The following is a 25536-nucleotide window of genomic DNA, read 5'->3' as shown; positions in this document are numbered from 1 at the left end:
AGTAGCTAGAAACGTGCGATCACATCCGCGGGATGGCACGGAGAAAACGGACCGTGGGTAGAGTATTCGGACGACTTGTTCACCTTCTGAATAAAATGAGAAAACTGAAAAGGACGCAGTTGTTGAGCGCGTCGCAAAACGCTGTGTTTGTCTCTGTGAGTTCGTTGTATTTCCGTCAGAGAGGGAGAGGTTCAGAGCGACGTCTCGCGAATTCCACACAAAAGTCCACGAAATCTCGTTGAGTTTGAGGCCTGTGATCCAACATTATCTAACATTATCTACAGTTTAACGTTATCCTGAGATAACTTCTACTACCTCCATTTCAAGGAATAAGGCGCGCGCGTATTTTAAGACAAACTTTGACCATAAAATTGAGCACCGTTGGATTCGTACTGAAAAGCACTTTCTAATGATGCTAATTTCATACAAACAATCTTTATATATTTAAAATATTTTTTAATCAAACAAAAAGCACGTAAAAAGAAGACGCATTAATCCTTGAAATGGAGGTAGTACAGTCCTGGCCCAATGTTTCACGGTTCAAATGTCGGCACTTGAGCAGACGGACCCCAAGTTGCCTCGTAAAACCTGCGCCGCGTAATACTCCGGTAAGGATCTTCATTTCTCTTCCTCTTGAGGTAAGACACTACGCTCTCCACTTCCGATTTGATTTGCAAATACACTTGGTTGGCGTTCTCCCTATCCTTCAAGACATTGTCCATTCCATTCATCTCTATTGGCTTGCCGAATAGGAAGTACAGCCGACCCGGCACTTTAGGGAGAACAGCAGGCAGATGCAAGACCTGATTCCCATCCTCTCCTTTCACAGTCTCCCTGAAACCAAATGTGCACACAAGCTTTTGTTCCTTAGACAATGGAGGTGACAGAGTCAAGTGTTGAGTTGAGTAAGATATTTTCTGATGAAAATACTTGATGAATTCTTTGTTTATTGAAGGGAAAACAGGCAGTGAATAAATAGAAATCTGACCTTATTCCTGTGAAATCTTCATTGAATGATTTTATCCCGTCTCTAAGATAGGGAATATTCTTTTCATCATTGTAGTCCAAAATTATCTGCAGAAGGGACAAAAAAAAATCATTTATTATACTGGTAATTAAAAGGTGGAATACAACTATTACTCCCTCCGATCCATATTAGTTGCCACTAATATAGATGTATCTAGACATATTTTAGTTCTAGGTACATCTATACTAGTGGCAACTAATATGAATCGGAGGAAGTACTTCAATACGGAGTATATGTAAACCATGCTGCTTCAGTGCACAAAGGCACAGGAAACTACCTCGAGAAAGTCATCTTCTCCGACACAACCAAATGGTATGATGGTAACTCCAAACCGTGCTGCCATTCTTACAAATTCTGGTTGATCTGGCCAAAACAATTTGTATGCCTCACCCTGCCAAGTGCAGCAGAATAAGCACAGCATGGAGCAACAGAGGGGCAACAGTAATTTTTAGGCTTAATTGCGAAAACCATGTGAAAGCCAGGATTTGAACTTGAGACCTGGGGCTCTGATACCATGTTAGGGAATATACTTGTTGTATTACCAGGGGCCAAAGGCCACAATATATAGTACATGTACAGGTGCACATATGCAGAAAGCCCCCTAACATATGGGAAAACTACAATATAAAGATATATACATCTAACACCTGTAAACGTGAATGTGTGTACAGTTGTACACCAGAATATTCAGTCCAAGCACACACCTTCCTGTGAAGAGCTTCCCGCACACCGCCTGGATACATGAGAACAAATTCATTCCTCTCGAACAGCTTATACATATTGGTCGGACTGACTGGAGCTGCACCATACATAGAGAATGAATCAAACAGAGACAGCTCTTGGCGCAACATCTCATAATTTCCAGCAAAAAATACAGGATGGGCCGCTGTTCGGATAATTGTTTTCTTCTCTCTCAGGAACCCTTTAACCAGTGAAGACAACTCTATCGCCAAGAGTTGGTGATATCCTACAAATAAGACAGGACCTTTGTCGGGAACACCGGAAAGGCCACGAACAATTTTTCCATTTTTCATAGTAGAGAGCATGACTGGGCTCAGCAACTGATGATACAGCCTGCAGAAGTTTGAGCTTCCAACTGATGAATTCTATAATCTCTATAGAACAGTATATGAAAGTTGACTGGGTCTTATATAGTAATACATACTTGAAATCTTCACTGAATGTTCTCTTGAATTCACATCTTGTAGGTGGTAGGAAATCCATCACAGAGTCCCGTTGTCTACCGCGACGGTACATGTTGGCTCCTTTTATGACAGTTAGCAGGTTGAAGCCATCCTCCTGTGCAAGTACCACGGGGACTTCAGAATTCTTCTACTATAAAATCTCAAAGGTAAAGCAGGTGTACACTACACGAAAGTCTAGAACAAGAACTTCTTTTACGAAACAAGCTAAAATATTTTCCATTTTCATTAATTAAGAAGAATAGAGTTGCCCAATTGACCAGGCACACAAAAGATACGTCATGCACACTGCTGAGAAGAAAATATAGACGAGGTTGCACTAATTTTTTTTTTTGAAACAAGGCAAAAGATTTGCCATTTTCATTGATTAAGAAGTTTTTAGAGGTCTTACATACCAAAAACCTTGGCCTCAAAAAGCCAAAGCCAAATGAAAGCCTACTCTCGCGGCATTACAATACTCAAGGCATTTGCCCCGGCGAGGCTACACAACGCCACCTTATTTCAGAAGATGCGCACATTTCTTTCTTGCCAAATCTCCCACGATACCAACATAGCAAGCAAAGCCATGGCTTTTCTCAATTGTCATTGCTTATGAATCATATCCCCCCACCACTCTTTGACGGAACCCATGGGTTGCAAACTATTTGGATCCACATCGTGAAGCCCAAGCAACTCCTTCATTTTAGATCATATACGGATTGTGAGCCAACATTTCAAGAGTAGGTGTGATGTGGTTTCTTTCGTATAGTTATAGAGCTTGCATTGCCCACAATTAGGCCATCCTCTTGTAGCTAGACAATCCTCCGTCTATACTCTATTTTGAATGATCAACCAAGCAAAAAATCTTGTACTTTGGTGGAGCCCATGCTTTCCAAACCAAGGATGTCACTGGAGAACTTGTTTGTCCCAAAAATTGCATTTTGTAAGCGGACCTAGATGTAACACCCCTCTTTTTGCTAAACCCTAACTAGGATTGTTTGTGCATCATGAGCATCATGATTTCCTAAGAAAAATGCATAATGGAAATATGTTGAAAACCCTAATGTTGGTTTGAATATATCTATGATTTCAAATGCTCAAAATGATTCAAAAGTTTCAAATTTAAATACATTGCACTTGTGCTTTGTAAAGATGTCCATTGCTATTTTGAAAATTTCAGAAAAGTTTGAATCTCCAAATGATTTTGAAACAACAAAGTATTTTGAATACAAATGAGAGTAGAAGTTTGGAAAAAAAAGAGAAGAAAATCCCTTTCATATTTTTGGGCGCAGCCCAACTCCTTTATCCCTCTGTTTACCCTCACGCAGCCCAGAAGGCCGGCCTAACCAGTGACCCAAGATCAGCCCACGTACCTCTCTGTTCATCTTCAACCTCACACGATCGAAGGAGCTCGCTGTCGAGCTCTCGTAGCTCGCCTGCGCCACGATTCGCGCCACCGCCCGACGACGCCTACAAATAGCTCCTCCACCGCCGCGAGAACCCTAGGTCGCCCAGTTCCCCCTCTCCATCGCTCTCTCTGTCTCCTCTCCCGCGACCCGAAACCCTAGCCGCTCGGCCACCGCTTCGCGCCGTCACTCCTGGCCGCCCCGAGCTCCGCCTTGACGCCTGGTAGCCTCTACTTGGTGTCCTGCGTCTCCTCGCTGACGCAGGCAAGCCGAGACGCCCGAGGACGAGCCAATCGAGACCTCCGTCACCGCCTCCGGTTGCAGCCGTCGCGGTCGATTCCGGCCTCCTCCGACTTCCCCGACACCTTCATGATGCCCCCGGTGAGCTTGCGGTGCTCAGGCACCCATTTTCCCTCTCCCTCTTGCGCTGTAGCGCTGCTGCCACGAGCACCTGCGTCCGCCGCCGTTCGGCCTCGCCGCCGGCCAAGATCCGGTGGCCAATCGCTAGCGGCGCCGCCACCTAACATCTCCACGCGGTCACCTGCGTCGAACTCGCCCCCTAGAGCTGCGTCGCATGGCCTGCTCCGTTGTGTCCGTGCACGCCCAAAGAGAACTGCAGTACAGTACCGAGTTCGTTTCAGTTTTGAAGCTACAGAGAACTGAATAGCATCAGCTCGTTCAGTTTGATAACCTGTTCATACTCCTTCCAAATGATCCCTGTACATACACGTTTCTGAAACGGGTTACACTGAAGTTCTAGTTCCTGGAAGCAAAGAACGAGTGACTACTTTCTGAATACGTCTGCTAATGCCTTGTTTATCTCTTAGTGAAAATCCCTTTCCCGCTGTGCAAATACTTTCCAACATGAACCATCTCAATCCGAATTCAACAAATAGTAAAGAAGTTAACACTCAGAATACTAGTTGTACATCAACGCCTATATTCAGTTTTGTTAGAAGAATTAGAGCCAGGGAACCATCAGCACTACCAGGTGTTAAATTAGTTGTTGTACATGTGTTTCCAGTTCAGAAACTTACAGTACCTAGTTTGTAACTTCTAAACTCGGTGCTATTCCTAGCAAAATTCGTGAGATCTTTTAGAGAGTTTAAAAAAATAGCAATTTTGTGTTCTGGTTTTCCATTTCAGAAAATACCGGAGCTTGTGAAATTCATAAATAATTCATTTAAATCTGAAAAATAGGTATAATATATCAAAATTTTCAGAAAAATGAGATCTACAATTTGGTTACAAAATCATGCATTGTTAAACAACTTTAAACCCTAGTTGTTTTAGAAGAACTAAATCAATCCCTCTGAGGTTCCGAAACTGCTAACCCTAGTTCGCCGAAACTCAAACTGATGATCATGTCTTAGGTCTTATTTCAGTATCTTAACATGTCATGTCATCATACTTGTATGCGCATTGCATTATGCCATGTGTTGATTGTTGTTTCACCTTTCCGGTATTTGCTTCTTCGCGATCGATAGAGCACGTGCTCGGGACGATGAAGATCGACAACGACGCATATCAATACTTATCCATCGACGAACAAGTCAAGCATGGGATCTCCGAAGATCCATATTGGTTTGTCAGGGACAAAGGCAAGCCCTAGCCTGGTTCATATTATGATTTCGAAATGCTTTTACTTCTGGTTCCTACATATTGCATTCGATTCCAATATGCTTTATCGGCAGATATAGTTATCCTATGTGTGTTTCATTTACCATCCTTGTAGCCTAAATACTATGATCCACTGCTCCCAGCAAGACTAGGTTTGAGCTTGTGTGCATCGCTAGAGCTGTTATATCGAATATGCTTAGCCATGCTTAGTTGACGAATTCTGATCCATCCGGTTGATGAATCAGAGCTGCGATTGAACCTAGTATGGCAGGATGACGTGGTAAGATCAGTGATGATAATTAAACATGCTTAAAGGCTTGGATGGGCCGCCACATGGGGATGTGGTGATTTGACTCGTTCTCGCCGATACTAGGACCCGAGGTTCTCGCCTTCGGAACCAAGACCGAGCGTACAGCCACACGGGGCCCATGGGAACCCCTTGGCCCGAACTTGCCTAGCTTACCCATGAGTCAATTAGTTTGCGAGTTCCATTTGGCATTCCGCATGGCGAAGGCGTGGAAAAGGTTTTCAAAGGTGCATCATACGGGCGTGGCCGGGGTGAAGGATGCTGGAGGCATTGAACTCGGATCCCCTGCACACAATGGCCGGGACCGCCTCGGAGAATGGCTACCTACGATGACGGAGCTCCCCAGTTAGTTTGACTCATGGAATAGGCGAAGTAAGGGAAAGGTTTTGGTCGACCACCCTCTGCCGGCACACCAAGAAAGTGTGTAACGTACGGCATTAAGAGTCGGTCGGCGCGTGTGGGTAAAGTTGTACACCCCTGCAGGGTTAAATCTTTTCGAAAAGCCGTGTCCACGGTTACGAACGACTTGGGGAAGGACGTGTTGATCATAGACAACTTTAATCTAATCGTAAAACTTGGAATCAATGTGTGATAAGGATCCCTCCTCAGGGTATCGAGGGGGTGCTCCTAGTTGATAGGTTCAGCTGATGATGAAGATTCGGTGGATTCAATATGATGATCAGTAGAGCTAGAGATATCGCTCTCTTATCCCTTTTTAAAATGATCTGAATAGACGAGCTTCTGCTCTCTCTTGTTTTACAAAAGAAAACTGGCTTTCTGCAAAATAAGCTTCACATAAAGCCTTGCATACCAGCTTTGCTAAAAGGTTGTACTAAGTCTTGCTGAGTCCCTGTACTCTGCTTTGCCTGCTTTGTTTCAGACGAAGACTCTCCAACAAATGATGGTTTCTAGTCGACATCGACGAGTAGCTTGGGATTCCCAGGTGGCAGCCTGGAATCTATGGGTTGGGACGTCGCCGTTATGCTCCTGGCCTCTTAGGCCTTTTGCTATCTTGCTATTTAGAATAGCATAACTTCGCTTCCGTTGATTGATGAAATGTCAGGTCAGTGACCTCTGCTTGTAATACTTTGGTTTTTCGCTCAGTTATGAGCTTTTATTACTCTTTGAGTCATAGGGTCACTGTTATGTTACCGATTCTCACCCTGTAGGCCCTAGAGATCTAGGTTAGGCTTATGTTAGATGCAGATCTGGGTTTGTCTAGCCTACGACCCCCGGGGTCGCCACACTAGACGAGTAGCGTCCATCATTTGTGAGCTTCCAAGCAATTGAATCGGAATTGTTGGCATGTCCATCGATTGCAACATTTCCCAAAGGTTGTAGAATTGTGCAATGTGATCAAGAGAGGGGCCATCATTGGTGTTTACTTGGGTAACCCAATGGCCATCTTCCAAAGCTTTGTTAACGGTGCTCTTCTTCTTTTTCGAGCATTTGAAAATGAGGAGACGCCAATGCTTCTATTCAAGCTTGACATCAAGAAAGCGTCAACACCTTCGCTTGACAAGTAAATTTAGGAAATGGATTATGGCTCTTCTTACCACCCCAAGAACAAGAGAGATTCTCAATGGCATTGTCGGTGATCCAATAAAGCATGATAGAGGGCTCCGACAAGAGGATCCTCTTTCGCCTCTCCTCTTCATGCTTGCCATTGACCCTCTTCATCACATACTTTTTAAGGCAACCGAGCAAAGTCACCTAAGAAGCTTTGTAGGAGGGCCCCCATGATCCACACATCTCTCTTTGCCGATGATACAGCTATATTCGTGACCCCTAACAAGAACGACATCAACTTCCTAGATTCCACACATCAATTTGGTGAGGTCACCGGGCTTGTAACTAATTGTGCAAAATTTCAAGTTGCCTCCATAAGATGTGCGGGAATCGACCTTCACAACAAGCTTCCCAATGAAGTATCTTGGGATTCCACTTTAGGTCAAAAGACTAACGAGAATTTATTTTCAGCCTTTGGAAGAAAAAAGTGGCTGCCAAAACTTGTTCCATGGGAAAGCATGTCACGATGGCCTGCCGAACAACTCTTGTGAAGTCCGTGTTCACAAGCATTGCCATATATTTCATCACTATGCTCAAGATCCCCATTGAGGTCTTCATGAAGATTTATAGTATTAGAAGATCTTATTAGAAAAGCTTTTCTTTGGGTGGCTTGTGACAAGGTTTTTGGAGGAAAGCGCAAGGTTATTTGGGAGACGGTGTGCAAGCCGAAAGAATTTGGACGGCTTGGGATCCCCAACCTCCAAAAAAAATTATGTGGCCCTTCGCATGCGATGTTTATGGCATGAGTGCAATGATGAGAAAAACCATGGATTGGCCTTGGGACCCCTTGCATCGCCTCAAGACATGGATCTTTTTGCGGCAGCTATAAAAGTTACCATAGGAAATGGAAAGAAAGCTATCTTTTGGGAGGCACCATGGCTCAACGGAATGCGGCTAAAAGACGAGGTCGCACATCAACATCATAGTTGTTACTTCTCTCTGAGGAAGAGACTCCCACTTCTCCGCAAGCGACCGTCAACAAAGCCCACTCGCAAAAGCCACGGGCAGCCACACGAAGATTCATGCCAAGAAATCAGCCAAATGGACAGTGCATCGTTTGTTCCGAGGGTGAGATGTGAAGAAGAAATATCCAAAGGCTGGTGCAAAAGGCAACTTTTTATCTTCCAGCGTCTCTAACCAGGCTCCACCATTGTAGATTCAACTCATTGTCGTGCAAGCCCCGACACAACCACCTCTCTCTTACACCGGTCCCTCGAGCACATGCTAAACTCAAAAAAGTGGTCCAAGGAGGGAACACACAAAAGTGTCGCCATCGTCTGATCATAAAAATCGTAGGTTTCCTGTGGAACTTCTTTAGGTGGAGGATGGAATAAGTCACCTCCACGATGGTTTCAAGAATTGAATGGAGGACAAAAGCTTGGTCCTCGCCGATTCCTTCCTGAGATGATGTGCCGGGTCACAGATCTTAGCACCGTCAGGGTAAGAACGGGCATGTCACCACGGGCCTTATTGGCTCTGCGCTGCCACAAACATTTAAAATTCTTCTACTCCACAATCTCAAATTTAAAACAACTGCACTGCTTCGCATAAGAACTATTTTTCCGAAACAAGCTTTTGCCATTTTAATTAAATAAGAACAGAGTTATAGAAAAAATACATGCACACCGCTGAGAAGAAAATATCTTCGAGGTTGCACGCTGGCATTATCTGTCATCACTTCTCATTGAGCGAGCGACTTCCACTTCTCCGCAAGCTACACATACCGCGAAATTAGCGAAACGCGCCCAGGGACGATGCATATCCTACTCTGAGGCTGAGCTCCGAAGGATAAGGTGCAACAGAGCACTTGTTGCTTGTCATTGCCACATCGGGCTCAACCACTACAGCTCCGACTTTACTGCAATAGGCAACTGGACACATTCCAACCTACATGTTGGAGAGCAGAATACCACAACTTTGTTGTGACTGTGCAAGCTCGAGCATGAACTACCGCCTTCCCACTAGTCGCAAAATCCAATCACACATATCTAGGGTTTCCCCTTGAGCTACCTCAAGTGGAGGAAGGAGTAAATTACCTCGACGATACCTTCAAGAAGGATAAGGAGCTCAAGAGCATCATTCTCGACGGACCATGGAACCCAGCAGGGAGCCGCTGTCACTTGTTGGAACTAATCTTGTTGGTTTGTAGTTCATTATATTTTATTTCTTCCGTTTTGCATCCAATCTAAGCTGCGGCAGTGTGCACCTAAAGATGAGGTCAGGTGTACAAAATGCAAAGCTTATTAGTTGTCTCATGAAAGGTTAGCTTGGTGCTGTGCATGTATGACACCATGGCTGCGTTGGTTGTAAGCCTAGTTGGAAGGAGACCCACATGTGCATGCATGGATAGCATTAGCAGATAGGTAGGATTAGATGAAGACCTGGTACACGTATTGCGTATCTCCAGCTGCGAGGAGAGTGGCCGAATAGTGTGGCCTTTGACGTGGTTGCCAGTTGCTATCTACCGGCTAGTGGAGTGTTTAGTGGATCAAGGAGTTGTGGGCTTGACCAAGTATGTGTGCGTGTGCTACTTATAGGCTTGTAACCTGGTTGTTTATTGGAGAAGTTGAATACAGAGAAAAGCAGAAGTGTGTGTGTTGCGAAAAACTCCATGTGTGTTGTTCATCTTCTCCACATATTTGTGTGTGTTATATCTTGGGTAAATCCATCACCACTTGCCGCCTACTGGCTTTGCCCTACCAGCCACAGTGAGGGGAGGAGAGGCAGCGGTGGATAGCATTTCTGCCCGAGCCCATCCCTCGTGACCAGGCGGCTTCCAAGTTAGGTGAACTAGCCCTTGGTTGACTGGATTGCGGACAAGCTTCCTACCTGGAAGGCTTCCACGGTGCCTAAGACTTGAAGACTAGCGCTGATCAGATCGGTCCTCGCTACGACCCCTATGCACCAGCTCATGGTGTTGAGCTCATGGTGTTTCCTTTGGGTGGGTAGGGCAGTGGCTAATGGAGACCACTGCCATATCAACTGGCCCAAGGTTTGTTGACCGTTGCGTTTTGGGAGGTTGGGGATACCTGATCCTCCGCGCACGGCAAGAAGCCTTCTGGTCCTCAGATGTGGTGGATGTGCATTGGCCCCTTACAACCTAGACGCGGCCTTGATATGCACTTACGGATGGCAGCAGGTATTTGAGCAGGTATTTGACGAATCCACCAAGATGGTTGTTATGACCGGTTTGGCCTATAGCAGGAGGAAGCCCATTAGTGGCCCTAAATTAGGGGCTTAGCCCATTTATCCTTTTCATTAGCTTATTTATACTGCTGTAAAACGTACGTGAGAAATCAGGCAATAAACTGATCTTATAGATCGTTATCGCCGACTCCTTGAGGAGTCGGTCTTCCCTGCCCTAGCCGCCGCTTCTTCCCCTTGCGCCGCCTTCCTCCAACCTAGCGACGGCGGCCAGCCGCCGGCGCCGCCTTCCTCTCCCTCGTCCAGCACACTTCCACCCCTACAATCTACGCCCTAGACCAGGTAGACTAGCTGACTCCACCAATTTGGTATCAGCTTCCTCGGTTACGATCATGTCTTCGGGCCAACCCGCCGCCACCATCACCGCCACCTCCGAGACGCCGCCGGCCTCCACCGCCGCCGCGCACTTGCCGCCGCGCTCGCCGCCGCCCTCCATGGGCGACGCGATGTCCATGGCGGAGGCCGCCGACGCCGCTCCCCTCCTCTCGCAGCAGGAGCTCTCGACGGCCATCCGCGACCTCGCCACCGCGGTCCAAGGCATCCGCCTGTACCTGATCGGCACTCAGGGGATGACCACGCCGCCGCTGCCGCCGGCCCTCAGCGCCTACTCGGCCGCGCCAGCGTTTCCGCCCGTCCAGGGCATGCCCACCCCGCCCCCGGCCTCGCCGCCCCCACCGCTGTGGCCGTCGTGGCAGCCGGGCCCAAGCGCCGGGCCCGCCTCGCTGCCCCAGGGCGTCCCCATCCAGCGAGTGCAGTTTCCGCCGTCGCCCTCGCGGCTCCCGGCGTGGGTGACCGCGACGGAGCCCCCGCCCGTCTACTCGTGCACATCGGCGCCTCCTCCTGTCTACACGACCGCCGGGGACCCTCCGAGGCCCTCCTTTCCGGAGCCGGCATACTCGCGCTTTGCGGAGCCTTCCGCTGGCCGCGCGGAGTACCCCGGCCAGGGCGCCGCCAGCCCAACCCCCCACGCTACGCCAAGCTCGACTTCGCCACGTACGACGGCGTCGAGGACCCCCTCAACTGGCTCAACCAATGCGAGCAGTTCTTCCGAGGGCAGCGCACCCTCGCCTCGGACCGGACTTGGCTCGCCTCGTACCACCTTCGCGGCGCCGCCCAGACATGGTATTACTCCCTCGAGCAGGACGAGGGCGGCATGCCCCCATGGGACCGCTTCCGCGAGCTCTGCCTTCTACGCTTCGGCCCCCCGATTCGCGGAAGTCGCTTGGCGGAACTCGGGCGTTTGGCCTTCACCACCACGGTACAGGACTTCGCCGACCGCTTCCAGGCCCTCGCATGCCATGCGCCCGGGGTGACGGGGCAGCAGCGCGCCGAGCTCTTCATTGGCGGACTACCGGACCACATTCGCGTCGACGTGGAGATGCGGGATCCCCAGAACCTGCAGTCGGCCATGTACTACGCTCGCGCCTTCGAGCAGCGCGCGCGGGCCATGCGGCGAGGCCTTCCCGGCCGGCGACGTTCGGCCAGCCGCCCGCCCTCCACCGACACCACCGAGGCCAGGCGCTCACGGCCGTGACTCATGCGGGGCACTCCGATCCAGCCGCGACGCGGCCTTTCCGTCGGCTGACCACGGCCGAACAACTTGAGCGCCGTCGTAAAGGGTTGTGCTTCAACTGCGACGAGCTCTATGTACCGGGCCACGTTTGTCCACGCCTGTTCTACTTGGAGACCGTAGACGACATTGCGGCTGATGTCATCACAGCTGGGCTGGCTGACGCGGCCGTCTCCAAGGCCGACGCCGTTCCGGGATGAGTTCCGCCAGCAGTTTCCAGCTATCCAGCTCGAGTACGAGCTGTTTGAGAAGGCGGGGAGAGATGTTATGACCGGTTTGGCCTATAGCAGGAGGAAGCCCATTAGTGGCCCTAAATTAGGGGCTTAGCCCATTTATCCTTTTCATTAGCTTATTTATACTGCTGTAAAACGTACGTGAGAAATCAGGCAATAAACTGATCTTATAGATCGTTACTGCCGACTCCTTGAGGAGTCTGTCTTCCCTGCCCTAGCCGTCGCTTCTTCCCCTTGCGCCGCCTTCCTCCAACCTAGCGACGGCGGCCAGCCGCCGGCGCCGCCTTCCTCTCCCTCGTCCAGCACACTTCCACCCCTACAATCTACGCCCTAGACCAGGTAGACTAGCTGACTCTACCAATGGTGCTTGTTGACGGACCGTCCGCCCTCTTTTCGGACGATAGGTTGCTCAACGGGTAGTCTTTTCAGGACATAGCGCCGGACCATTTTGCGCTCATCCAGAGATGCCCCAGGAAGGCGTTGGTCGACCACTGCTGGATTACATGCTGATGTTAGAGGGGCCTTGAGCTCCCTAGCCCTTTAGCAATATATTCAGGTTTGGATCTGCCTGCGCGGTGCTCTGTGGAGCCAGGCACATTAGTTTGGCGGTGGACCACCGACGCCCTCGTCTAAGTCTCTCTACAACATCATTTTCGAGGGAGTGCTTGGTGGGCTGCCTCATCCTGCAAGCTGCCCGCTGTGTGACCAGTCGGAGGAGACGATTGTGCAAATCCTCACTGGTAGCCATGTCAATAAGATTTGGTGCAAGGTGTTGTCTTAGGTCCGATCTACTTCCACCCTACCCTTTGTTGAGGTTGACTTCGTGAATTGGTGGGCGACAGCGCTATGATCACGACGTGGTGGATCTGGAAACATTGCAACGCAGCCATCTTTGACAACACTTAGCCTTCTGTGGCCTCCCTGCTTGACACAATCAAATCGGAGTCACGATTGTAGGCAGCAGGGGCTCGGGGCATTTGTTGTTTTTTAAAAAATAGGGCACCCCCAGCCTCTGCATCAATAGATGCTCGGGGCTCAGGGCATTCGCTAGGTGCTCTCCTAGGCTAGCTTCTATGGGTTTAGTCGTATGGCATGGTGTTGCCGTGTTGGTCCTCTTTTTGACTTGTATAAAAAAAAATGAGACCCCCAGGACTAGCCCTTGGCGGCATTGTATTAAGTTTCAGGAGCGCACAGAAGTGCCACGGTGCGTACGCACCCGCGAGTGAGTACCGGGACTCGAACTCGAGCGGGGGGGGGGGCTTCCTCTTTTTGACTTGTATATAAACTCATGTCCTATCAATGCATCGGAACGCAGACTTCTACATAAACTCATGTCCTATCAATGCATCAAAACCCATTGCTTTTGCGTTTTCACAGAAAAAATGTACTCCTGGCCTATATGATTCAATGCTCGGCAGAAGCACTTAAGGTCAACTGAGGAAGTTTTTTTTTAGCGAAAAACTGAGGAAGTTTTTTTTTAGCGAAAAACTGAGGAAGTTAAAAGATGGAAGTGTTCCTAAATACACCCTCTGTTCCTAAATGTAAGGCGTTTTGGGAGTTCAATTTGAAATCCTAAAACGTCTTATGTTTAACAAAAGAGGTAGTAATTTATCAGACGAATGACATGATAGTCTGTACCATGTGTAGTCTATCACCCCGGTTCCTGAAGTATCGAACTTTGCAATTTTTCACTGATTTAAACAGTCGGTCTGCTTCTCCTTTTGGCGGCAGATTCTCAGTGCCACTGAATCAAAATACGTTTATATTGTAAGATCAAAATGGTAAGTCTTATGACTCAAAAATGTATGAAACTGTTGCATAAAGAAACCTGGCAAGAATTAGTACTTCAGCTTGTACTGCGTGAAGTCGAGAACTGGCATAGGCTGCACCTGACTTGAGAAGCTTAAGTTGCCACACAAGAGTTTCAATCCGTGTGATAGCTCCCAGTTCCTGAGCATAAGAAGAGACAGCACAATATTATGATCTGCTCATTATATATGGACATTAAACTGTGTCATAGTTGCAGACCATCTAGGTGTTCTTGAGTTACAAAAATCTGTTAAATGCTAAAACAATATTTGTATAAATAAATTAATATGTCTAATTTCCACAAATTTCAAATAGTATGTGTACAAAATAATAGATAAAAATAATTCTAAAAGCAAGTGATAACTTACTGAAACGTAAGGTAGCATTGACGTGAGACTGTCTGAAAGCTCTTGCAAAGTCTCTTGAGGGGAAAGAATGTTCTGAAGGCTAACCATTGCCATATTAATAGGGTTACCTATTCACCAAACGAACAACATTTTAAGGAGCACTGATTTTTCGAAGCCATTGAAGTAGGTATTATTCAGAGAAATTCTTAGAAAAAAAGCGTATAGTAAGAGTTGAAGTTGCCCATATACTGATGACATTTTCTTCCTAAAGAAATAAAAAATGTGTTTTGGCAGTATTGCTAGCCATGTAGTTCACTCATATTTATTATATACATTGTGTTTAATTTACGAATTTTCTGCTTTTGCGGGCTTTTGCATGTGCTTCAACGTTGCAACAAAGGATTGCTTCTCATAATAAAAGGCCTTTAGTAAGTCTTACAGTATTCACTGCAATATCATTGAGAATAGAAACATCGTTGGGATGGCAATGTCATGATTTTTTTTTGATGTTGTGGTGTTTCTTTCAGGAAAAATGACCAATGGAGAGCCAGAAGTTCGAAGAGATCTAGTGATCTCGATCGGGAAATGCGTGATTGAGACTTAACAGATAGAAGAGGATTTTAGCCCTAAGTAACATTTTAACTGAATAGTTAAGTTGTAATCTCAATTCCTGATCTCGATTGAAAGTTGTAATATTTTGTAAAGGGTGCACTGAATCACACCTCATAATTTTAATTAAAACAAGGCTATCCACTTTCAATTATAAGTTACGCTAAAATCATTATTTTATAACTGAATATTGAATAGTTTTCTTTAGCTAATGTACAACATGTTCACTGTAATCCAACTATGGAGACTTATTTACATATAGGGGCGTAATTGACAAGTTAAGATAAATATACCAATCAAGTATCTGAGAAGGGGAGGATGTATAACTGGAAGGTTGCTTGGCACCGTTTCCAAAAAAGGCAATAATGCCTGTAATGAATCCTTCGCGGATGATGTTGCTGAAAAAATAGATTATAATATTTTCCGACAAAACTAAATCAATTTATAGATATAAAGATAAAACTATATATTAGGGTAATTGTAGATAAAAATATATTTCACCTGCCTGGATTTACTAGTATAAGAACCAAATCAGTTTCTGGATTGCGAGCTGCCACTGAAATTGCCAAACACCCCCCAAAGGAATCTCCAGTAATATATATTGGTCTGTTTGGTGACAAAGCATTTTCATATTTGACATATTCTTCCACAATTCGTAATAGTCCTGTATGCAGTAATAACTAAGATATGTCAAGCTAAATTACAGAGGTGGTTCAAGCTAAATTTTTTTTTTTTGTAGAATTTGGAAGTAACAACTGTGATCATACAACTTTACAATCGATTACAGATCCAGATCATTTTCTAGAAAATGTTACACATACATGACTCGTCATATCCATTAATCTGTTTAGGATTTAACGATGATGGTAGAAGCATGGGGACTTGAATCTAACAATCACCACAACCATGTGCTACAGGGTTGTCACAATAGTCTCTGTTTAAGATTTTTCAGCTTTGGTCTTTCTACAGCAAGTAGAGGTGATCAGGTACTTCTGCAGACATAGACATGCCATACTAATGGAGATAATAATGGAGATATATAAAATACTTCATATCTTTGTACCTTCAAATGGTGTACGATCATTTACTGGTACATGAAAGCAGCGAACCTCAAAAACTCTGCATGAAAAACAGATAAGGGAATCAATTTTTTAACTTGAACTTAGTTTTAATTCATACAAGCAAGATATGAGTGTGGCATACAAGACATAGGATTATCACGGAAAATTTCCTTTGTTCGCCACAGCTTTGTCAGAGAAAAAAAAGGTAAAACACATAATCTAGTACGAATTCTTATGACTGTCCATATACACCTCAATTGGAGAGACTCTTTGTATTACGGATTAAGTTAAACAACCAAAGAATACATAAGGCACATATAATTCGTTCAACTTTTCTGTTATGTGAGGCAAAAAAAAAAACTACATGACATAAAAGCATGAGTTGAATGGGATATTTGAACTAAGTCATCCGAAATATTTATCCAATTCCATAATTCTCCATCCATCTAATGGGTGTGGACAAATGTCAGACCCTCTTCTAAACCCTCATGTACTTATAGCCTCTTATTTGCACCTTTTCTCTCTATATCGCACACTAGTTAGTTTCATTCTGTATACCGCGAAAAAAAATCATCATACAAATGGATGCATCAAGAAACACATCTTTACAGTTACCAACATAATAATTATTTTTTAGAAACTACTCACTACGATATGTAAAAGTGGTCGTTTTCGATTGGAGTGTGGTCTTGAAATACAACTTGAACATCAATCTGTATAGTAATAATACTACAAAATACAATAAATTGTTTTAAAAGGTTAAAAAAGTATTTTTCGAGACAAATTCACGCACATGATTTTTCATGTACCTAGTCTAGATATTAATAGTCAAAATTTTAAAGTCTAAGATTTTACCCAAACAACGATTTTATCGGACAGGATTGGAGGGAGTAGTTGTTGAGTTACTACTTGTTTATGCTAAAGGTTGTGGCGTATTTCCGATATAGAAAAGGTTTGCTTGATCTCAAAAAAAAAAAAAAGGTTTGCTTACCTGCCCAAAGATTTGTGATGCAAAATGAGCTCCATTCCAACACCATCGATTCCTGCTAGGTAAATAGTAAGGTAGAATTATCATTACGTTGTTCTTGGCATATCAATTTCGCTTTGTTAGAAGATCAACACTATTATGTTGTAACGTGAGTAGTAGACCAACCTGGCAAGAAGAGCAGCAGCGGTGCCTTTTCGACCTCCGGCCGTCCGCACTCCACGGGGCAGAACCACCGCGGCGGCCCGCCGTGGTCCTGCTTGGTCATGACCCTTACCGCCTCGAAGTAGTCCCTCATGGTGACAGCTCCGAAACCGTCGTCATAGAGAACCTCCAAACGCGACTCATCCGCCGCCGGCTTCTTGCTACTCCCAGACTCCTTCTGGTTCGTCGCCTTGACGGAGCTCCGGCGGAAGGCATGCCGTCTATGATAGGGGCCGCTCGGGTTTACACCGAAAGGGCGCAGGATAGTGTGCGAGACAATGGACATAGCGTGAGGGTCACAGGAGTGAAGGAAAGGAAAAGAGCACGGAGCTGAGAGTAGAGGATCGCAGCTACACGTTTTTAGGTAGCCGAACTATATAGGAGCACTACAGAGGCATCACATGCAGGCAGGCATAGTATATTTACCATCACAGCATCAGTACCAAACTACTTGACTTCATGATTTTAAATAGCGGGCAGTAGATTATAGATGCGGTCTCCCAAAACAGTTATAGCTAGCCTCGCTATAGCTGGCTATTTAAAACAGAGCTTGACTTTTTTAAAAGGGAAACTGAAATGAGACACATAATGTGGGGAAGTGGCCAATTTAGGCGGGGGCAAACTGTGATCAGCCTTAAAATTTGCATGCGTACAAACAAGACGAGCATTTTCGTGAAATTAAGAAAAACGGCCATCTTCCGCAATGCAATAGTCTACGGTACACTACACATCAAATGTCCCATAAATAAATATCTTAGAGTATTCGTCTAAATTTAGACAAATCTAAGACATAGTGTCTACATAAATCCAAATGTTGACAAATGTAAAACACCTATTTATGGACAAGTACTAGCCTGTTAAAAAAACTAGTCACAATCATCGCAAGAAACACTAGTGGAAACCGAGCTAACGGAGCTAGTGTTTCCAAATGCTAACCTTCATGAATGAACCATCCATCTCACTCGTGGAAACAGAGCTAACGGACAAACAAGCCACGTGCAAGATAGCTACTCTGCCTTCGCCAGGCAGAACTCCTGAGATGTGGTATTTGTAGTGCTCAAGCTCGTGGCATTTTTCTGGTACTGTAACGATCTTGATCCCTCTTCAACAGGTTGGGTTGCGTAGCTCAATTGGCTCAAAACTCTTGAAGCCGACGTGCCCATGTTTTTCCACCTGCGGTTACCACTAACTTTATCGACAACCAACAAAAAGCTCGGTCCAAGCAAGGACATAATATTTAGCCATATGTATACGTTTTACTTCACCGTCTGTCGATGTTCGTAGCCATACATCTCTGGCGTAATGCATCTAAGAATCAGTGTAGTGGAGTATGAGCACTGGTACTACTATTTTAAGGATCGAACGCTGGAACTTCAGTGTTGGCCCCCCGAGCAGCTTTATACAAGAGCCTCGGAAAGAGCTTCCTGTACTTGTCCTCCTCCCTTTTCTCCAGCAGATACGAGATTATGCCTTCCACCTCCGATTTAACGTGCGTGTAGAGACGTGCTGCGGCATGCCGATCAGTCAGGACGTCTTGTCTTCCTTTCGTCGGGATAGGTTTCCCAAATCGGTAGTAGAACCGGCCCGGGATTTTCAGATATACGCCCGGAAATATCACCTCGTGATCAGCATCCCTGACAGTCACAAAACATGGTGATTGGTTTTGAGAAAATGCTTGGCAAAAGGAGCTACTCTCAAGTGTGAAGAGAAATCTCAAGATACCTTAGCTTGAGATGGTTGCTGTAGGCGCGCATGATTTCCTTGCCAAAGGGTGCGCTCCTGATGTCGTCGAATGTACAAAGCAGCTAGAGGAACAGAAGTGCGTTTATTATTAGCTACCGATGGAGGGATATAATCGAGTAACAGAGTAGTAAAGCACCGTGCTATGCTATGCAATGCATGCGGTTTTATTCTGAATCTTGAGTAGTATTCAGACTATGGGTAAATGTATAATCTTACTCAGTACACAGACAATGGGCTTACATTTAATAGATCATCCTCTCCAACGACTCCAAATGGCACGATTGTGGCATTGAACTGCGCTGCCATCCTAACAAATTCAGTCCTGTCTGGCCAAAAGATCCTGTGCTCTTCACCCTACGATCCACAAGTTTAAATTTAAGTTTGCTCAAATGTCTGAGTATAATAATAGGTCTAATTAACCAAATAAGTTTTTTTCAGAATATACCCTGGAAGGTGTATTTAATATACTATATATAACAAAGTGTGGTGTGTACCTTACAGTGGAGTGCCTCCCTGTAACCACCTGGGTATAGTAGAACGAACTCCCCAGCAGCCAGCAACTCGTATATGTACTTGTAGGTCATGGGCACGCCTCCCCACAGAATTAGGAAGTCAAAGAAGTCATGGCCCTCCGACCACGTCCTTGCCTTGTTCGGGAACAGCAGTGGGTGCGCGATCCCACGGACAACGGCCTTCTTCTGCCGCATGAACTCCGCAGCAAGCGAGATGAGCTCGATCCCCAGCAGCATGTGGTTGCCCACCAGAAGCACCGGCCCGTCATCGGGCACCCCGGCGAGGCCACGGACCACCGTGCCATCCTCCATCGTCGAGAACATTGCCGGAGACGTTCTGAACGTGAGGTCGCTGCATTTACCCATGTGTAAGTAGCACATTCATGTGATGTGGAATCAACGTGTTCAGGATTCAGCATGTAAGCATTTCGCTGGGTGGTTACCTGCTAGCTTTGTCGACTTCCCTTAGCTCGGTCGTGGATGGCGGGATGTAGTCAAAAACCCGGTGATAGCGGCTCGAGTGGCGGTAGAGACCAGCACACTTAATGATGGATGAGACATGAACACCATGCTCCTGGAATGTGGGATCAGTATCATCAGCACTGTCCCTTGAGTTGTACCACTTGTTGCTTTCAGTTCATAAAATACTCTGGAATCTGATACAGTCTGCTAAAGTTAGTAGAAGTCTAGAACTCACCAACAGTAAGCTGTGCCCATGGTTCTCAAAGAAGAAAACTTTGCATTTAGGTAGTTTCTTCTGTAGCCTGTCGGCTTCAGATTTGCTTGGAAGTAACCTGTCGGCGCCGCTGAGTGCAAGCATAGAAAAGAACTTCAGTCATGATAAAAATTTGTTAAAATTATGCATTCATACAAGAAAATAGCAAAATCTTGCAGTGGAATTTTCATGTCAACCTAAACACTAGGAGTTTTTCTTGGCTACTCTGGCATGACAGATAAACACTAGAAATCTTCTTCAAATAAAAAGTTTTCAGCTTTGCAGTTATAATTGTGCAACTTTGAGTTGCCATCAGGTGGAAACACCAGTTCATATTTTATGGGATTGTCCTTTTGCTGCAAATTGTTGGGATTATATCTATCCTCAGAGGACAAGGTAATTATTTGGTCTTGAAACTTTTGAGGACATCAAGCAGAAGCTGATTATTCCTTTCTTCATGTAGATGCTTATTTTGGCATCATGGAGTATTGGATTGTCAAGAACAACAAAAGTTTAAGGCCATCTATTTGCAAGAGCTAGTCTTAGTTGGCCACAAAATTAAACATAAATATGCTAAAAATAAATCAAAGACTGGCTAGCTGAACAATTTTAATTTATTCAGTTTTCCTAAAACCTTCTTGTAATTATCCATGTACCTTTTATGACGTATTACTATGAGCTGCAATGGGAATCTCTCCCACTGTTTTACCACAAAGCAAGATCTGCAAGCTAACGAGAATTGGAAATAGAGAACTGAGTTGCTTAAGGCCACAAACCTGGCTAGTAGTAGTACCTCAGCTGTAACTGATTGTACACGGCAATTAGCATATGAAGCAGCCCGTTTGATCAGATTCATTTTCCATCTTAGTGTGTCTTCTGGTAGTTTGTCCAGTATGTTCTACAATTAAAGGCACACATTTTCCTTGAAAGCAAAAATTAAATGCCCATATTTGGACAAACCTTTTTTACAAACCAAGAGAAACATGAAAAATATAGATTATAGGAAAAAAGAATGCATATCCATATTAATTTCTTCCTTGAACAAATTAAACACATAAAAACAAGATTCAAAGAAGACGATGGTACAGACCGAATGCTTCAGGGACGATGACAAGTTATTTGTCAATCTGCTGAGTGCTTCTAAAGGATGCTTGCCACTTTTCATTCTACTGAGTGCCATGTTCACTTCATTGTCTGGTCTCATGATCGAATAGAAGCAGAAAATACAACAAACTTAAATGAACAAATATTGACTTATAACAAACCGTTATATCCTAATTACCAAGCAATTTTCATGTTCCCTTTTCTATTTTCGGCGCTGCAACCTACAAGGTACGTACCGATGTTGTAATTCAGTAGAGCTGTAATTGCAATGCAGGCGCGGTCCGACAACGGGCTGAAAACCGACAGAAGGGTTTTTATGTCTGACCTCTCATATGATGTAGCTTTTCCAGGAGGAAAATAGAGATAAAACAAAGTTATCAGAACTATTTCATAAATAGGAAGGTTCACAAAACATAGCATCAAATTTTCTGGCATACCTGGATTGACTAGTACCAGTATCAAATTAATACGGGGATGCCGGGCAGCAACTGCTAGAGCTAAGCATCCCCCAAACGAATTCCCCAATAGATAGATGGGCTTATTAGGAGAAATGGAATGTTCTGCTCTAACAACATCTTCTACCATAGTGACAAGTTCTGAAAAAGGAAAGCAGCTAAAACTATACAACTAATCTTTAGAACTGAATAACTTGATGTATTTTCACTCTGAATCTTTAGGTTAGAACACAAGTTATGTTCAGATGAAAAATTCTTTGAGAGATAAATTAACCAGATTAATACACAGGTATCTGATACCTTCGAATGGCGTGCGGTCATGAAAAGGAATGTGCATGCATCTAAGTTCAAATATCCTAAAAAGCAAGTATATACCATTATTCAAAGTATCATAAGTACACACCAGGTTTGTTTTGTCTTATTAATCTGACTGTAACAATTTTTCCATGGAAACTTATTTTTATATCTCACCTTCCAAGAGCCTTATGGTGCATACAGAGCCCCATCCCCATTCCATCTACCCCTGAAAAGATTTAACCCCAAATCAGCAGCTGAGTTAGCCTAGCCATCTGGGCATCACCAAATCACTGGGAAGGTGCAAAGGCACGGACATAAGCAGTTGTATTCATATTTACCCGGCAAATACAGCATGAGTGGAGCATCCTCGACCGACGAGCCAGCATCGACGGGGCAGAACCATCGGGGCGGCCCACTGTCATGCTCCACCAGCTCCCCAAGTGCGTGGTAGTAGTAGTCCAGGTCCTTGACTGTCCCATACCCATCATCATGCATGGCCTCAAGCCCCCTGTAGCTCGCTTGCAGTCTTCCGGGATGCCTGAACTGGCAGCTGAATGAACCATGCTGCCATCGCTGCGCTTGTCGCCAAAGAGAGACCTGAGGGTGTACCATATGGAGAGAAAGAGTCGCCATTGGTGCAGTGAGCTGCAAAACTTTTCTCAGTATCTCACTCGTGGTTTCAAAGGAGACTTAGGAAGCAGGAGTCATGCACTCATGCATCTGATGCGTAACAGAAATAACTGAATTTTGAGGAGGCACAAAGGGTGTGAGTGAGACCATGGCATGGCAGCTAACAGTTAGGCTGGTTACGTATTGCTAATCTCTCTTGTGGAAATGATCAGAACTATATGATTGTAGCATCAGAATGTTAAGTGTCTCGTTAGGGCATGTGTAACTGTATGCCCTTAGAAGGTTGAAGTACTCATCGTGTTCTCTTACGTAAAATTCAACAACAATCCAATTGTGGATTTGAACATGCAGAACATGACTTAATTAGACCACTGATATGCAAATACCAGTATTTTCTCTAAAATAAAGAAACTATTGCTAAAGTACGTTTCCCACTTTTTGAAGAAGTATGACCCACACTACAGGAAAATGATCGCGTGCCGATGGTGATTGCCATCGGCGTAGCCCCGAAAACCGTCGGCGTAGCCCCGAAAACCGTCGGCGTAGGGCTACGCCGACGGTGACCCTCAGCGTGGCATCGTCGGCAATGCTGCTCGCCGGCACCCCGTCGGCGTAGGATCACCGTCGGCAGAGGTCGATGAACCAACGAGGGTTCATGGCCGACGGCCACGCCTGCGTTAACGGAGGCCATCTAATGGCGCAGGAGCTATGCCAACGGTGATCACCGTCGATATACCCTGCTACATGCCAGCCGCTGGGAGCCCACCTACGCCCGCCCAAGCCAGGGACCGTCGGCATAGCTCTGCCACGCGTCGCTCGCTGGCACTCCCAGCCGCCATCCCGCCTGCCAGATCTAAGTTGACGGTTAAACCGTCAGCAGCATAGATCCACGTGTCAACTTCTGGTGCTCCCGGCGCGACTGTGTTAAAGGTTAAACCCTCGGCATAGCTCCCAGGTTTTTTCTTTTCTTTGTTGTTTTCCTTTTTCTGTTTTAAAAGCAGTGGCTATATAGGCTCCCGGATCATATAAAATCACATATAGACATTGAGCATATCAAATATAAGCGTGGCCATCATATAAAATCACACATACATAGACAAGATGTCATCATACACCGACATATCCATATCCGTACATCGACAAAATGTATCACATCCATACACACACATACACCGCCGTATCCATCCATAGAAATAAGGGATTTCTATTTTCGTGCCCTCGGATCCTTAGTTGTACTCAGTTTTCCCCAGCTCCTTAGTTTTTCCTCAGTTTTTCCCAATCCCTTGTCTGAAACCCGCAGAAGGAGCTCGGAAGGAGGATTCCCGTTTAGTTGACGTTGGTTGGTGCTGGCAAGTGGGGCTGTTGTTGGTGCCCCACAGTGGACACGTCTCCACTTATCCAGATCATCGTGGGACCCACAACTTGTCCACGTTAGCGCGCCGTACCCACAGCTTACCCAGGTGACCGTTGCAAAATGGGAGCCCGAGCCAGCCCCGCGCCCGTGCCATTGCTTCCCATTTCTTTCCCCGCGCCCGTTGATAGGGCAAAGGTGGCCGATCTTTCGATGAGAGTATGATAGCCTCGATTTGTTGGTGAATTTTGTGCTTCACGATCCGACTACACGTGCAAAGCTCGTGCGCCAATGCAATCGCTAGGACAATCTCCGGGAGTTACTGATCTTGCGGATGCACGATCAGCCTGACCAGCGAGGATCTTAATTCCTACCTGAAATCGAGAACAAGTAAGAACTAAAGATGCAATCAGAATATTGCGAATATAGATGAAAGCTTTATTGAAAAGGTGTGATTCCGAATAGTCGGTCTTGTTCTGGGCGTTGGCCTCAAAAGAAGTACACGAGAGTTGCAGCGATGGCTAACTTTTAATCTAATCAAAATCCGAGTCTAAACGTGACGGCTATGGGGGTATTTAAAGGAGGAAAAGGTGGGGTTTCGGCCAGCCATACATGTGGTGGCCGAACCAAACCCTAGAAGGCCTTCCCCCTTCAATACAGACTCTAAAAAGTGGCTGACTTAATTCCTGCGAAAATGACATGGGCCTGGCCCAAAACTAAAGGTGACGCAGCACCATAACATGCTATGGACGAAATTATGAAGTGGGAAACTCTATATTTCATCCATGTCTTCATCTCTTCTTATGGTGGCTTCAAAGTTCTGAAATCTCCACTTGCGGCGTCATCTTCAATCCTCAAATGCTTGCTGCCATCTCCTCCATGGGTGATCATGCTCCAATGCTTGTCCTCCTCATCCATGCTAGGTCCATCATTCCTAAGAGTAACAAACATATCTGATTTAGGCAGCATCATATTCTCATGTATATGAGGAATAGTTCCAAGAAACGAAAGTACATGATAGTTAAGTTGTTTGGCACGAGCTCGAGCGATTGGTCCTTGTATTTGTGTGGCTGTAGGTACAGCGGTTGTATCAATAGATGGGATGTCCTCATCATGCCCCCTTCTTGAATTGAAGTCGTCCTCGACGAAAGCTCATCTTCTTCACCAAAGTAAGGCTTCAAATCTGCAATGTTAAATGTAGGACTAACCGGACCCAATTCTGCAGGAAGCTCAAGTTTATATGCATTATCATTTATTTTCTCTAACACCTTAAAAGGACCAGCGGCACGTGGCATTGGCTTGGACTTGCGCAATGCAGGAAAATGATCTTTGCGCAAATGCAACCAAACAAGATCACCAACATCAAACACAACATGTTTTCTTCCTCGATCCCCAGCAATTCTATACTTAGCGTTCATTTGGTCTATGTTGTCTTTAGTAGTCTCATGCAATTTTAATATCAATTCAGCACGTTGTGTAGCATCCAAATCATTTTGCACCGAAGATGGTAAAGGCAATAAATCAATAGGTGCACGTGGAACAAAACCATACACAATCTCAAAAGGGCACATCTTAGTGGTAGAATGCAGCGAACGAT

The 25536-nt window shown here is 45.4% G+C and overlaps 2 protein-coding genes across 7 annotated transcripts; both read right to left on the bottom strand.

Moving 5' to 3' along the window:
• Nucleotides 1-481: 481 nt before the first annotated feature.
• Nucleotides 482-17562, bottom strand: LOC124660915 (phytyl ester synthase 1, chloroplastic-like). Of its 6 annotated transcripts, none has more exons than XM_047198757.1 (13): nucleotides 17097-17562; nucleotides 16935-16986; nucleotides 15946-16001; nucleotides 15384-15546; nucleotides 15210-15280; nucleotides 14295-14401; nucleotides 13946-14067; nucleotides 13756-13861; nucleotides 2193-2326; nucleotides 1732-2101; nucleotides 1305-1418; nucleotides 989-1074; nucleotides 482-834 (listed from the first exon to the last, which is right to left on the bottom strand). In XM_047198757.1, the coding sequence occupies exons 1-13, from the start codon at nucleotides 17416-17418 to the stop codon at nucleotides 534-536; spliced, it is 2004 nt and encodes a 667-aa protein (XP_047054713.1). In that variant the 5' UTR covers nucleotides 17419-17562; the 3' UTR covers nucleotides 482-533. The 6 variants fall into 6 exon arrangements, with proteins under 6 accessions (XP_047054713.1, XP_047054712.1, XP_047054714.1 ...); XM_047198756.1 differs by having other exon boundaries at nucleotides 15176-15280; nucleotides 15388-15546; XM_047198758.1 differs by having other exon boundaries at nucleotides 13963-14067; nucleotides 15388-15546.
• Nucleotides 17563-18395: 833 nt separating this feature from the next.
• On the bottom strand, nucleotides 18396-22591 carry LOC124659524 (phytyl ester synthase 1, chloroplastic-like). The gene is made up of 12 exons (XM_047197390.1): nucleotides 22297-22591; nucleotides 22133-22184; nucleotides 21962-22017; nucleotides 21443-21802; nucleotides 21157-21296; nucleotides 20879-21000; nucleotides 20085-20193; nucleotides 19831-19961; nucleotides 19370-19739; nucleotides 19116-19229; nucleotides 18855-18937; nucleotides 18396-18766 (listed from the first exon to the last, which is right to left on the bottom strand). The coding sequence occupies exons 1-12, from the start codon at nucleotides 22589-22591 to the stop codon at nucleotides 18484-18486; spliced, it is 2115 nt and encodes a 704-aa protein (XP_047053346.1). The 3' UTR covers nucleotides 18396-18483.
• Nucleotides 22592-25536: the final 2945 nt, after the last annotated feature.

Source organism: Lolium rigidum, chromosome 6 (genome assembly GCF_022539505.1).
Source record: "Lolium rigidum isolate FL_2022 chromosome 6, APGP_CSIRO_Lrig_0.1, whole genome shotgun sequence".
NCBI lineage: Eukaryota > Viridiplantae > Streptophyta > Magnoliopsida > Poales > Poaceae > Lolium > Lolium rigidum.
The sequence above is the reverse complement of the archived record's forward strand: the minus strand, read 5'-3'. Positions and strand labels throughout refer to the sequence as shown.